The sequence below is a fragment of the Gavia stellata genome, chromosome 8 (assembly GCF_030936135.1).
Source record: "Gavia stellata isolate bGavSte3 chromosome 8, bGavSte3.hap2, whole genome shotgun sequence".
In the NCBI taxonomy this organism is placed as follows: domain Eukaryota; kingdom Metazoa; phylum Chordata; class Aves; order Gaviiformes; family Gaviidae; genus Gavia; species Gavia stellata.
The window spans coordinates 36,220,486-36,236,505 of record NC_082601.1 but is presented as its reverse complement, the minus strand read 5'-3'; the positions used below and the strand labels follow the sequence as shown (position 1 = coordinate 36,236,505).

The window sequence follows — 16,020 nt, the reverse complement described above, 5'->3', positions numbered from 1 at the left end:
GCCATGCTCCTTTGTGGTGTTGACTTCATCATGGATGAAGCAAACCCTTTGAACATGATACATGGTATAAAGTATTTTGTGATCATCTGAAATGAAAGTAATTGTATAAAATACTTTTAATATACTAATTTCAATCTTATGTTTTATGTAAAGGCGGAAGAGATAACTTTAACAATTGGTCAAGCATTTGACTTAGCTTACAGGAAATTTCTGGAATCTGGAGGAAAAGATGTTGAAACAAGAAAACAAATAGCAGGTTTACAGAAAAGAGTAAGTTCTGAACTATATTTTTTAAAGAGATAAAGAACATGCTACTGTATTTGTGTTATCTGCTTTCTATGACAGCATCACTTCCAGCATTATTCTCAGATTGCTAAGAATTGCCACAGATACTAAAAAAAGAAAACTGAAAAAAGACCTGATAACTGTGAAGCAGTATTTTATGTTTTGCAATCTTGCAAGGTCATTAAAGAGAAAAGCAAGGTTGAAATATGGAAGATACAGAAATCTAAGTTTAAATTGAGTGAGGCCAGTCAGCCTCACCTCCGTCTCTGGAAAGATGATGGAACAGCTCGTTCTGGGCATCATCATCTCAAAGCATCTGAAGGAAAAGAAGGTTATCAGAAGTAGTCAACATGGGTTCACCAGGGGGAAGTCATGTCTGACCAATCTGATAGCCTTCTACAATGGCCTGACTGGATGGATAGATGAGGGGAGGGCAGTAGGTGTTGTCTACCTTGGCTTCAGCAAGGCTTTCGACACCGTCTCCCACATCATCCTCATAGGCAAGCCTAGGAAGTGTGGGTTAGATGGATGGACAGTGGGGTGGATTGAAAAGTGGCTGATAGAGAGAGCTCAGAGTGTTGTGATTAGTGGCGCAGAGTCTAGCTGGAGGTCCGTAACAAGTGGTGTTCCCCAGGGGTCAGTACTGGCTCCAGCCCTGTTCAATATATTCATCAATGACCTGGATGAAGGGATAGAGTGTGCCTTCAGCAAGTTTGCTGCTGACAGAAAACCGGGAGGAGGGGCTGACACACCGGAAGGCTGCGCTGCCGTTCAGCGTGACCTGGACAGGCTGGAGAGTTGGGCAGAGAGGAGCCTGATGAAATTCAACAAAGGCAAGTGTAGGGTACTGCACCTGGGGCGGAATAACCCCACGCATCAGTACATGTTAGGGGCTGAGCTGCTGGAGAGCAGCTCTGTGGAAAGGGACCTGGGAGTCCTGGTGGGCAACAGGATGGCCACGAGCCAGCAATGTGCCCTTGTGGCCGAGAAGGCCAATGGCATCCTGGGGTGCATCCAGAAGAGTGTGGCGAGCAGGTCGAGGGAGGTTATCCTCCCCCTTTACTCTGCCCCAGTGAGGCCGCGTCTGGAGTACTGCGTCCAGTTCTGGGCTCCCTGGTTCAAGAAGGACAGGGAACTGCTGGAGAGGGTACAGCAAAGGGCTACAAAGATGATTAGGGGACTGGAACATCTTTCTTATGAGGACAGGCTGAGGGACTTGGGTCTTTTTAGTCTGGAGAAGACTGAGGGGCGATTTCATTAATGCTTACAAATACTTAAGGGGTGGGTGCCAGGAGGATGGGGCCAGTCTTTTTTCAGTGGTGCCCAGTGACAGGACAAGAGGTAACGTGCACAAATTTGGTCATAGGAAGTTCCATCTAAACATGAGGAGGAACTTCTTTACTTTGAGGGTGGCCGAGCACTGGAACTGGCTGCCCAGAGAGGTTGTGGAGTCTCCTTCTCTGGAGATATTCAAAACTCGCCTGGACGCATTCCTGTGCAATCTGCTCTAGGTGAACCTGCTCTAGCAGGGGGTTGGACTAGATGATCTCCAGAGGTCCCTTCCAAGCCCTATTATTCTGTGATTCTGTAATGATTTTTTGTAATCAGATAACTAGGTGAACATTGCTTCTAAATCACCAGATCTCAGGTAAAACTTACTCTCAGTGGACGCTGTTGTTGAAATGAATGAATATCCCAATAGCTGTTGCAATAATCTCTTGCTTTGTAGATTCAAGAATTAGAAACTGAAAACACAGAACTGAAAAATAAAGTTCAAGATCTGGAAAACCAGTTAAGAATAACACAAGTACATGCATCTCCAGTAAGTACATGAATGTAACTTTTATAGCTGAAGTTACTCTAAATTTATAATCATTGTGTTATGATAATTATTGGCATCCGTGCTGTTTCCAGTGATTATGATTAACATACAGTGATCATGTAATATGTCTGTTGAAATGCAGTATTGAAGTAACAGTAAGATTGTGACAAGCGAACAGAAGTGCAAATTGCAGTCTCTCAAATTGTGGTTCTTTAATCCCCATGTCATACCTATTTGTTGCTGCCTAAAGACAGTAGTAGTAAATACTCCTTCTAGTAGATATCTAAGCATGCTACCTAAGGAGGAAGAACTCTGTTCGCCACGATCCAGTTCAAGAATGCTACTTTGGATTTTTCTGGGAATTTTCTGTCACAAGCATATTGTCACTTACAACTGACATTTTCTAAATGACTTTTTAAAAATTTTGTCTGTCTCAAAGGAGTCATCAGGTCTCAGGAACTAATATTGAGTGGGTAGGTAAAACGAGGCAAGTGTGGATTCCTCATCACTGGAAGTTTCTAATGCTTTCTGCAGTTCCTGTAGATGATCACAACAAAAGTATTTTTAAATGACTGACTGACAGTTACTTATATGTAGACAGGACCTCTAAAAATGCAGGTTGCATTGCAGACTGATCCTAATGACCTCTCTCTTCTTACAAGCGTATTCGATCTATACAGCATTAGGTCACCGTGAAAATAAATAACATTTCTTAATGTATGTATAGCAAAATCTTAGGAAAAGATGGGCTGCTTTTAAGCTGTGTGTTTTGGGCCACGTTGTTCCTGCCCTGGGTGTACACCATTTCACTTTAAATGGATGTTTAGAAATTTGGGAAATGTAAAAGTATGTTTATAATTGTGATGACAATTTTTTGGTAGTGTTTATACGCTCCCTTGGTATTGATTAGATGGTTGTTCCCATGAGGAACTGTCGTTTTGTTCTGCTGAAATCCATTTAGAGGAGAGAGCACCATAAATTATAAATACTGCATAATTCCCACAGTGAAAATTGTAAATTATGGATGTCTTCTCACTTACGAAGCATTCAGTGAAAGTTAATCAACTTTAATGGTAGATTTAAAATCAATTTAGTCAATTTCTTAATCCTTTATTTTCCTTAATTAGGATGGCAGCTAGTTTGTTTTTATTTATGAATATAATAACTAAATGTGTCTTTGAATTCAACTAAACAGTCTCTTAAGTCTCTTGTGGTAGATGCATTTCTCTCATTTAAATTAGTGAAGAACTTGGTAGTTGCACTTAGCAAAAAAATTAGAAGTTTCAACAATGACAAAAAATATTTCCTGTAGCAGGTGTAGCACATATTTTTATTTAGTCTTTTAAGACAGTGGTGTCTAATTTCTTATTAATGTGTAAAGATCTAAATTTGTAAATTTGCCAGCCATTTGTATTATCTCCCTAGATGGTGTTTTATTGTTAATTCCTGTTGGTACAATGAATATGCATGTTGCTTAAATATCACTTCTGCTACAACAAAATTGTATAATAATTATTGATAAATATTAATATTAAACTAATAATTAATTTTAATAAATCACTACCAGCTGTTAGTTTTCACATATAATTTTATTGCTTTATTTACTCCTTCATCTTTAAAAAAAACACACAAACATTTCCTGTCAGAAATTTCTGAGTTTCCTCATGATTAGAATTGCACTAAGAGCCATCTAACAGCCTGTTTAATATCTAAATCGATTCTGCCAAAAAATAGCCTTGTATAAATGATTTGAATAAATATTGGAACAGGTTGCCCAGAGAGGTTGGAGGTGTCTGTAGTCTCGGAGGTATTAGAAACTTCCCTGGATGTGGTCCTCAGCAGCTTCAGCTAACTGGATCCTGCTTCAAGCAGGAGTTTTGATTAAGCTACTTTCTGCTTATGTGATTTTTTGGTCAGTTGTGCAGCCAACAATAAAAAAGAAACATTTTTAGGAAAATGTCTTTCTCAAATCTAGGCATATAACTGTATCCAACAAACACTATCAACTTTTGTACCTTACCAAGAGACATCGTTCAAGTAGGCCTGTTCTAAACTAGGTTGTATACATTGTGAATCAAAGCTCTTAACTGTGGTAGCATGAGAGTAAGTACATATAAGTGCAACAGTTAGGTTGAAAGTAAATGAAGGAATGGAATAGTGAGGTTATGAAGTGACTTTTCAGTGCAGGGAAGAGGAAGCATAAATACTTTTAAGATAGTTTGAGGAGTACTTGGGATAGCAGTGGATATGATTTGATGATTCATAGCTGCTCTTCTTCTATGTGAGCAACAAATATGTCTGAAAGAAGGAAATTACAAAGAATTCATAAGACAATTGATTGCCTGTTATAGTTTGCAATTAATTTTATGTGCTTTTAATTAAAATCAACTATCGTTTCAAGCATGACTTTGCAAAGTTTCAACTCCTATTAGAAAAAAGCAGAAGCAGTGCAAAGAATGTTTTCTTCTATTTCTACATAATTTCTGTGATGAAAAATAACACTTTATTTTTAAAAGTTATTAGACATTTGATAATTTTTTTTCTGAATTTAAATTTAAAACTTCTAAGTACCATGTTGTTAAAAATATCTATACTACTGCTGCTCTATTTCTTCAAAGTTAGCAAAGAAAAGTAGCAGTTCTATCTTGTGATCATTTTGTCAGAGTAACATTTTCAAATCTGCTGATAGTATTTTATTAAACACTGAAATAAAATAGCTTACATAAATGAAGCAGAATATCCAGCATGGGGAATAATACCTCATCTGAGTCACTGCAGTGCTTTTGGTTAGATGGGGGAAAACTTTCCCTGCAGATATTCTTTGTTACATGCTATGAACATAACACGATCATTCTCATGATTTAAAGCAGATTTATAAAACTATAAAGTTTAGGGGTTTTCGTAGCTCTTATATCCATGTTATTGAATTATAAAGAGATGCCAGCGCCATACTAGAACTTTTGAAGCTTTTTTAGACATAAGTGGTTTGATTCATTTCTATTTAGTTAATTTGATACAGCTATAACTCCTTATCTGTCAGTCCAGATTCTGTATGCTGAGGTCTAGGGAGGGACCATTTAACGATCGATGGAAAGTTTAAACCCTTATACTTGATACCTAATATGATAAAAGTACATGTGCCATTAACTGGCATCACAGTAATTTGTAAAGAAACATTCAGTTTCACAAGCCAACTACAGATGGTTATAAAGTTGCTTCTGTTTATGCCTAAATTGTACCTTGGATTTTCTTATCTTACACTTTCCTTTTTGTATTTGGTTGTTTGCACGCTGTTTGCACGCTGTTTGTACTTTCTCAACATTTGCCAGATGTGCTGAAATGGCTTTCCTGTCATATAGGTTGTTGACTGTGCTCTTCCTTTAGTGATTAATGCACAGTCCCAGAAACACTTGGTAATCAGCAATTGATTTAGCACTTCAGAAGTCAACACTAGCAACTCGATTAAACAAGTGTATCCTTAAGGAAGCAGAAGATGTTGCATGGGCCTGTGATGACAGTTCACAGAACGTGAGAAATACAAACATTGAAGTCACGTTGTGTGCTACATCCTCTTCTCCTTCAATCCCCATCCCTATGGAGGGGGCTGCAAGCCATGCGGTCTAAGCAGGCATAATTTCAGGCTGACATAATGGGCATGCATTTTCCTTCCCTGAGAGGGAAGACTTAGGCTTTTTAAGTATTTATTGCACCTGTAGTGTGAAACAGTGCTGTTACAGACACCAAGTGACGTCACTGTCATGCTTTATTCGTTAAAATACTGATCTAGGGCAGAATCTCTTTCCCACTTGTCAGTAACTGAGAAACCATGGTATAATTTGTATACAGTGCCAGTCTATCATTTCTTTACTGCTTCTTCCTTCTGAAGTTGATCCATTTTGGTGTCTTTAATTATTCTAGACACATTAGTCTTCCCATTAATTTTTAATGAAATGAAGTAGGTAGAAAATACCTTCAGAATTCTGAAGTTCAGTTGTTTTTGTATTATTTCACTGACCCTTGACACTTTGTTGTTTTTTTTTTTTAAAAAGCCATTTCTGCTTTTCCTGAGAGTGAAGCTAAAGCTCAGGTCTTCTGACTCCCAGACCATTTTCCAATAAATAGAACCAGATTGCATCTCCCGTTCTCATTTCAGTATGGGAAAGCTATCTAAAACTGCTTTCCTGATTCTTCTTGCTTGTATTGCTGATTTTTTGCAGGCCTTGTAGAACTTTATTTGAGGACTTATTTTAAAATAATACTGGCAGACTGAAATGGGTGCAAACTATATGCATGAATAATGCAACTGTGTACCATTTACATTTTTGCAATGTGGAAGTGGCTGCAAAGCACTGACAGCAGTCGACTTCTGCTTTTGAGGGATACATTTGCTGTCAAAATAATCATGTTGCTTGGTTATTAGTATCACTATAAAAATTTTTCTGTGGCTGTTCTAAATCTAGCCAAATGGCTAAATCAACATCAATCTAATTCAGGTGCTTTTTCTATCAGTTCATAAACTGTATGGGAAAAATAAAATTTCTTTCTGAACCTATAAAAGAAGCCATTAAAAGCAATGAGATCATAGTTGGAAATGAAAAAAAGAAAACTAGGTTGTATAATCAAATACTTTTCCACAAAATGTGTTGTGAAAGTTGAACATCATGTTATCAACCTTCTGCACACTTTTTCTCTCAGGGTATTGTAACTATTTAGATCTAAGTTTGTTCAGCACATTCAGTAAATAATAAACTGCTTTGTGATCATTTTTTCTACTTTTGGGCTGATGTTTTTAAGTACACTAGTCTTGCTAAAACTTTAAAAAGTTAGTCCCTAAAATATCTATATTTGCCAGTGCAGAAGTGTTATGCAATAGAGACTGCCACTTTTTTTTCATTTCCTGAATGGATCTGTCAAGGACATACTATACCAAACTAGGAGTTTCCTTAGAGTCATTTGCCTTTATAGCTGCACTTACATGGCCATGGGAAATGTTGGCATGGGACGTTTCTTTTGTCTCTCACTCCCTTGCATGTACAGCTGAAGTTTCCATTACTTTCATATCTGTGCTGTTTACTTTTCATCTGTTTTAGTGGTTTGGCAATACATTAATCACTGGTCTTTTTTGCATTTGGTCTTGATTATCTGAGGACAATCTGATTTTCATTTTGTTGTTTGCTTATGATGACACTGCTCAAGTTTGTATCACAATAAGACTTTGGATGCTGCTCATATGTATAAATCCAACCTCCAAAGATCAGTGCATCCCTGGGAGTGCTCTTTCACATGATGTCTTTTTTTTGCTATTTATAACTGTTGGTGTTACTTAGAGCAGCCTGGGTTAGCTGTACACACAGCCTTTGTGTGGGTTAGCAGTTACATACAGTTAGCACCCTCAGTTTTTATAGTAGACTGAACAGTAAACCATTGTAGGCCACTAAGGAACCTCTGATGATATAAGAGAGATTTTTAATCTATTTTGGACTTGGCTGAAGTTTTTCAGGCGTGCCTTTAAGGTTTTCACTTTAAGTAACATGCTTAAGGCAGAGAAGGAAGTTGTGACAACTGCATGAGTCTGAAGTTAGACAGAAGAAAACAGGGATATTCAGGAAAAGAACTTAAAAGAGAACGATGTAATATGAGAGAAGCAGAATTGAAAGGCAGCAGGAAAAGCTCTCAGGAGAAACAGGCCCAAAAGGAATGGTGTTCTTCCATTCACCATAAGTATTGGCAAAGAAGTAGTACGTAATATGTGTTCTTATCATGGCAGTGTTGCAAAAACCCTCCATTTTTAAATGGATCATTAAAGACACTGATTAATTAGACCTTTTTTTCAAGTTCTTTAATTGTGACTCAGAAGCATCAGCCACCTGCACCTATTATCCTCATTAAAAAGCTTCAACATGCTCATGAGGAAACCCTAAGACAGATGTTGGAAGTGTATGCATATTTCAGAAAACAGTTTTGGAATGTGTTTAGGCATATCACTTGATACATGTTCCCATTAAGACTTCCAAGTGGGAAAATGCACATGGTTTGGTTTTTTTCTTTGCCTATCTTCTGCTCTTTCAATTTTATAATATTCTGTATTGAGTTCAGTGAGCTGCTCTTCATGAGGGTTTAAATTTCTATTATGTTTGTGGTGTTAAAAAAAAAAATATTTGAAATTGCCTATGTCAGATTTCACGTTACTGAAAAAGTACTAAATGAACCGAAGATGTAGCAGTTAATTAATAAAACTGCTAATACTTATACAGTATTTTATGAATTAGTAAATTAATATATCCTTCATAGTCCCAAATCTCTGGTGGCTTGTAATCAGTGGTTTTGTAAATAACTGCATGATTTCCAATTCGAGGTCACTCACAGTTCCCTATAACAATCACTGCAATTAGCCACTGTGGCTGTTCTGTGTATTACTAGCTTGAATGTCCTAAGGAAGAAAAACATTTTCTAATTCATTAGTACACTTATGTGATTGCTATGGGGGTATGACACAGAGATTGCAATCAGCGTCTTGAGACACCTAGTAAAAATAAACAATTCTGAAATTATTTCTTGATTAAGAAAAAACTCAATCATGCTACATTTTCTAGTATGATGCAGCCAAACAGTGCATCTTCAGCATCATGCAAAGTAGAATGAGTCAAAAATAAATCCTTTGACAGGCACACAATAACATCTAATCATAACAGAGACCAAGTCCACTGAACTAGTATGTTAATTTCATTAAGAATGATTTAATGTTGTTTTCTTGTGTTGATGAAATGGGACCCAAATTGGAAAGTAATATATCAACCTGACCAGCACTACATGTTCAGTGTTACACAGTGGGAAGCTCAGACAAAATACAATTGCCATATAAAATGGCAATTTAATACATTTTTACTATATTTTCTTCCTTTACAATTTGGTGTAAAAGTATTAAGTTCCAGAAATTATACCCTTTTTAGGTTGTATTCTTTAGAGTAAGGATCTGTTCCCTTCTCTTCCTGCATTTTCTGAATCTGGTGATATACCCTACATTCCAAAAGCCTTCTGTGCAATCCTGCTCTTTGTGTGACTTTCCACTTATTATTTTCCATTGTTGAAGACACTTCCCTGCTCTACCTCTCCTGTCTGTGAGCTGCTTAAATATGTAGGGCTGTAAGCAGAAAACCACTGTCAGCCTCGCAGGTCTCTCTGGGTCATGGGTTGCCATGCAGAACAGCGCTCACGACACAGGTCCCGATGCCCGGTGGTGGGCTTCTGTACTGCCCCACAAACGAAGAATTACTAGTGAAAATTCATTATTGACAAGACACGTTCCCAAAACTGTCATATGAAGCTCCACATATTTTGCCTCACCCTATATGGTGTGAAATATCCTCAGATTATTGTTTGTTAGATAAATAGGAGGAAATGTGACTGCTAAATGTTCTGGGCTTGAATGGTATAAATAGTGCATATTGTGTTATTGAAACCTTTCATTGCCTGGGTTTAATATGTGTTTGTCATCCTAGTTTTGCTGCTTTGCATCCTAATATGCATTTTACTGGTTTCTGTATGATTTTTCATGTGATACACATGCTCTCCTGTTTTGCATTTCAGTGAAATATTTTGCTTCCCTAGTCTGACTGTTTGCATTTATTACCTTCCAGTCTTTACTATTATGATCTATTTTTTTCCATATATATGTATGGCAGCAAGTATTACACAGTCATGGGAGAACAATGCATTGCAAATCTTCTACCTGTAGTTTAGAGGTAGACTTGAAATAATAACCAAAATAAGTCTTATTTCTTGTAGGTTTTTGCTTTCATTTTTATTGATTGCCATTCCAAACCCTCAATTTCACAATTCCAGCTTGGCTACACATGAGTTCTTTGCATTTGCAATAAAAAACACTTTTTCTTATGAGTTGCAAATTTTGATTAGAGAGTTTTGTGGTGTGTGTTTGGTGTTCTCGTAAGTATGGCATTGTTACTAAATTTGGATATCTGTACCCTGGCTTATCTGCAAAGAAAGCAAAGAAAGAAACTAAGACACAGTTTAAAAGGATTTGAAATCTTTTGTTTTCTACGTAACTATGAAAAAATGGTTTAAAATCATTGATTAAACCCTGCTCCACTGGAGTTATGCAAACTTCTAATGAAATAATAATGTCATATCAGTTGTCTATGAAAAGAGTAAAAGCAGACTTTTAAATTTTCGCTGCACATATCTACCACTGTTTCAGCCTGGGCAAGTCTGAGGGTTTTTTAGGCAAGGTACCTACAGCACAGATCCAATTCCTGCCTTTTCAGTGTATAAACTCTTGCTATAGCCAAGAACTGTCTGCACAAGTGTTCAAACCCTTCTGTTAAGATTCAAAGATTAATCTGTCCTTCTCTAAAGCCTTGTTTTAACTGTCCAAAGGTGTTTTCCTCAGATTTTAAGGTAGGAATTACAGCTTGGGTCCAACAGACGAATTGGTTGGGCATGTTTCTTAAAGCAAATATTTAAAGACTTTTCCTTTGTGCTTTTCTTTCCAGGAACAGTCCTTAAGGCTCTTTGTTTCTAATTTCACCTAGACAAGATCCATTTCTTTTGAAACCTATCAGGATTGCAGATATTTCCCATTTGGGCAAAAAACATAAGGGGTTTTGGTTTTTATCAAAGTGGACAAAGCCCTCAGCTTCGCTCTCAATACACAATGAATCGTGCTGGAATATACAGTTAAATACTCCCCAGTCATATGATGTGCAGCTAGCTTCAGGTTCTTTTCTGCCTAATTCAGACCAGAACCTTGCAGTTACCACTTTGTCATCTTAGGTGAACACTCTTACCAGCTGTATTCAGCTGTGGATATTACTCATTTGCCTCTGTTCGAAGCTGTTCTGTGGACTTGTTAAGAGATCCAGAGAATCTTACAAGCCTCAACATTTTTATTTTCCCAGAAGCAAAGTTTTATTCCATTCTGCATCCTGTGCTGCTGTTGTAGAGACATGAGGATACCTTTGCTTTGCCACAATGAATCTCAGCTTTTGAGATACATACTGAAAATACCAGGTGCAATCAGTTATTCATCCACACAGAAAAGGTGGTGGAAGGGTATTGTTGTCCATTAATGTTTAGGATCTCAAATTCTGTAGGTAGGAAAATGAAACAAAGTCTAATATTAATGTAAACATTAAAATTTGTGCACCTTGAGCTTCTACTGTAAGAAGGTTTTAGTTAAATAATTACATGTTCTTTAAATATTGGTGGGATATAAATGGTAGGTGTTTCCTGGTTTGGAGAAAGACAATTCTGACCTGTGCTTTAACCACCAGAGTGGCTCTTCCCCTCAGATACGTACTTACCTACTAATTTACATGTGCAGATATGAGATACTGCTGATATGTTGGTGGATTTAGACATTTGTTAGTGCATCTGACACACCCACTTTTGGAAAGATGCCTGTCTTCATTTTGTTTGGTGTAATTATCAAGGAACAAGTCATCTTCATTCCAGTTAATACAGGGTTACCTCTTAATGTGATATATTTTTAGATTTTGTTTTAAAATGTTTTCAAGTTCTGTATCTTGTAACTATAGCACTGAACAGCAAGTTGCTGACAAACTTTTTTGAAATATGAAATGTTTTTTTTTTCTTCTTTCCCTGTCATTACCACGTTCTGTTCCTCAGAATGTTTTCTCTTTCTGTGATTCCTTTTCAGCTGCTGCACATAAAGTGTGATAATGATGAACATATGTTTCAAAGACCCTCTACTTTTTTCTGGTGTAACAATGAGGATTCACCTCCTTGTTTAGATATCTCTTCCATTACGCTTACTCCTAGGAGTTCTCCTGACTCTAGACTATCATCTGGATTGTTAATACCACCACCTTCAAAAAGTGGTCTTCCAAAGCCAACCAGTGAATACAGCTGCCCAAGACCTCGTGTAATCCTGCTGTGCAAAAGCTTTCTTAGTTTTTTTGGCTTTCCTATGTTCTCTGTTGTGTATTAACTTGTATTAAAAATGTGCATTTTGTACAGTGGTTAAAGGACAGAGCAGATGTATCTTAGATTCTCTAGGGATACTCTTAAAATATGGAATTTGCGAAGATATACTCTTATTTCTACATAGCTTTTTCTCTCCCACCCCCAAAACATAAATTCTTACTTTCCCAAGATGTTTCAATTAGTCCATTAATTAATTACCTCTGTGTTATCTGTCAAACTTTTGTTAAAATTCTTTATACTAAGAATAGTTATTCAAACCAAACAATTCTAAAGGTCCAACTTCAAGGGCTTTTTTCACCCCTCATGAATTAATAGAAAAGCAATCAGCCATTATATACCCTTTAGCATACTTTATAAAAACTCTGTGCAAAATGAAGGTTGAAAATTATTCTTAAATACGAAATGGGCATATTGACTGCTTTTTCATATCAATATGCTTATACTCTCAACTTTTCTTCTATTTGCAAGTAACATTTGGCTGTATTTGGCAAACATCATGGCTTTCTGCATGTGTTCACTAAATAAAAATGCTTCTTGTGTTCATATGTATTCAAAATATACATTTCTTAAGATAACTAAATTATAGTTTTGCTTAAACTAGTTGTATTGGTAGTATCAAAACGGCCAGTAACTTCAACAAAATGGCATATAGACAAGAGATGGCAGTGTAAAGTTTGTTTTTGCTTTTTTGCCTAAAAGACTCATTTAAGACTAAACATAAATACTGTTTGTTTATTTATCTAGCTTCTAGGTAGCCATAAACACTTAGCAAATAAGGAGAATCTGCATTAGCATTTACTGTCTCCAGGACATTCTAGGATTATCCATCAATGTGATGGGAAATGTAGGTTAATATATGGCATGTACCTATGCATTAAACCTGATCCCACCTTCCTGATGCCAACAAAACCTATCTACAGAGTATTTTGTTTGTATGAAGAACAGGATATGAGATTCATTGTATGTTTACTTCGGGTCGAGCACATCCATTGCCCTGCTTTGAGTGGGAGCACATGACATCCAGTGATCTCCCTGACTTAAATTATACTGATTCTCTGACTGTACATGAAGGCACCAGGAGGTTAATGCAAGGTCCATGAACATTGTAATAAGAGCCTGTTGTGTCTAAACACTATGCACTAAAATCTTTTCACAACAGATGGTCTTTGAAATTGCAGTGCTAACTCATGTTGAGGTCAGTAAGAGTTCTGTATGTGTAAAAATCTTAAAAATTAGTTATTTTATGAAGTTAATTCAGCTGTGGTCTTGCCAGGGAATAACATGACTGAGAGAATACTTATTTTAAATAGAACAACAACAACAAAAAAAAAAAGCAGCATGTTAAATGTGGAAATTTTTTTTTTTTTTTTTTTTTTTTTTTTTTTTGTGCTTCAGTATACCTAGGTAGAAATATACCAGGTTTTTGGAGATCTTGAACTCCTATAGATCCACTACAGATCTCTCCTAATCCAAATTTAAAATATGAATTCAAACCTCCTAAGAAATTGGAAACGTAGGACTTCAGAGTCTAGTTTTCTCTTTAAGCAGGGTGTTCAGTGGAAGACTGTGGTGGATCAATATCCTTTCCTTCACAGCAGCCACTGAAGCCTCCAGAGAGAAATAGAGGTAGTTCAGGGCTCTCTATAGACTTGGCTTAGAAATCTGTGGCGTGTGCTGTCAGAGGGCAGCTTCAGCTGCTGCAGCAGAGGCACTAAAGAAAGTAGCATTCCAAAATATGGTTTAGGTCCATGACACTCTCGTGGACCAGCAGCGCTAAAGACTACCCACTTGCCATGTTGTTGTATTCAGGTATTCTGAATAAAAGGATTCATGTGACTAATTTAACTTGTGCTTAAAAATTTTCATGTGAATATTTTGGTCAAATTGAATCTTATTTAAAAGTAGCAGGCTTCCCCTGTGCCTGGCATATAGTCTTTCTGATAGACAGAATGTAGGGGGTTTTGTATTGTCTAAGTAATAACATTAATATGCAAACTAGTTTTGCTTATGTATTTTGGCTTCGGCTTGTCAATCTCAGTTTTAGTCTATTTCATCATTTGTCTTTAGTGTTCAGCTTATTCCCACTTGACTGTGCCTCTTTTGTGTCCTGAAGTAATGGACTGATGGCAGGAGGAATTAATCATTTGAAAATAAATATGGCTATAGAACAATAGTAGTTGTCAGGTTTGGGGTTTCTTTGCTTATCCAGTAGGTTTTTTGAACCCTTCCAAATTCCTGGGCCTTACCAATGACATCTCTTCTGTTCCACATTCAAGGATGAGAGTTTTATTTTGGATATTAATATTCAGTGTATTGCATGTATAGGTTGTTACTTAGAAAAAATACATTTGAAGCTTTGATTACACCAGGTTTTTTAGGTTGTCAAATAAGTGATCATGTAAGGAAGAATTAGTAAACAAGAAATATTGGGATCGTATCTTTTAATTTTAGCTACTTGTCCTGTGCACTCTGGAGCATAGCATATTGTTGTTGCAGTATTACCTTAAATGGGTCTTGTGAACATATCTGTATTCATTCGTCTGCAATATAGAACTGCTTGTCACCAGCTTTTTCAGGTTTAACTGTGATACATTTCTGGCTGTACCAGATGGACTGAAAATGGAAAATTACAATGCTGCTTATGTGTTGGAGAGTTTTAGCATGTCTCAGACTCTGAACTGCAAATGCCATTTGCTTGGTGTCAGGAGCTGTTTTTTGCATGCTGATGGTTATTTTTAACTTTTTTGAAAATGTGGCTCTTATCTGCATGCTGAAGAATTCAGTATTGTGATCCTTTTGATGTGAAACATTGCCCTAATATTTATTGTCCTTATTATAGGCAGGCAGTGTGACACCTAAATCACCCTCTACTGACATCTTTGATATGGTTCCCTTTTCTCCCATATCCCCTCAGTCATCAACACCTACTCGCAATGGTACACAGCCTCCTCCAGTACCCAGTAGATCTACAGAGATCAGTAAGTTTTGTAACAACTGACCTAATTTTTTGCTTACATTATATTTTTTTAATAAAGCATCTTTAAAGATTTACGTACATTTTGCATGAAAAGCCAAATACGGTTTTTGTAAATCATATTTGATAATGCCATTTCATTTTTAGACCATCTTCCCAAAATCATTGATGTTGCTGCCAAGTTAAATTATAAAAAATTTATTTACTTGCTGAAGCTATTATAGAAACAGTTTGAAGGAGTTTGGGGATTTTAACGTGGCTTTTATTTTGCAGTATCTCTTTTGTACTTCAAGAAATATTTTTTACTTCCTCTTAGTTCTTTCCTTGTCAAGCCACAGTTGTAGCATCTAAAGTCTTCATTTCTGGGGAAGACAGCAGGTGGAGTAAGTATGGTGATGATGATGCAGAAGGGAGAACTGAAGAAATCCCTCAAGGTGTAGACTGCCTTGGAATGCTATTTCTAATGCTACTTTTCATATCATCTACAGCTTTGTTTTTCAGTTATAGTTCATGAACCCCTCCAGATCTGTGGACCACTCCTAAAAGATCTTCAAAAGATTATTAACAATAGCAATTTCATTTTCCAAAGGCTTGAAAACAGCTAGGGTAAGGTTCTTGGCTTGACTGGAAATCTTTTAGGAGTCCCCAAAGTATTTTTAAAAGGTTTGGAGATCCCTTGGGGGAGAGGAGAGTGGAGCATACACAAGCAATGTTAGAGGTTGTAGAAATATCAGTCTATGCGTAGTATCTTCTATTTCTGATGCCTGTTTTAGTATGGATAAGGAACATGGATGTTACTGCCTGCCATCTTATAAAACCACATTTGCAGAGTTTCTGCAAGTATGCTAGCTCTTGCTAGCATACTTATGCAAGTAAGCTGCTAGTATGTAGAATTTTCAGGTATGAATGAGAGCTGTGCACAATCATAAAAACGCATTGTAGAAGTTAAGTCAGTGAGTGTCTTCCCCAGTACCAT

At 36.8% G+C, this 16,020-nt stretch overlaps 1 protein-coding gene across 4 annotated transcripts in view; it reads left to right on the top strand.

The window, feature by feature from the left end:
• The window catches only part of GULP1 (GULP PTB domain containing engulfment adaptor 1), a 137,190-nt gene that overhangs the window by 105,393 nt on the left and 15,777 nt on the right, over positions 1-16,020 (top strand). For 3 of the 4 annotated variants that reach the window (XM_059820196.1, XM_059820195.1, XM_059820197.1), the window contains exons 7-10: positions 154-270; positions 2,015-2,107; positions 11,784-12,008; positions 14,910-15,048. In XM_059820196.1, coding sequence (XP_059676179.1) covers positions 154-270; positions 2,015-2,107; positions 11,784-12,008; positions 14,910-15,048 — 574 coding nt within the window. The remainder of the gene's footprint in view (positions 1-153; positions 271-2,014; positions 2,108-11,783; positions 12,009-14,909; positions 15,049-16,020) is intronic. The other variant, XM_059820198.1, reaches the window with a different exon arrangement.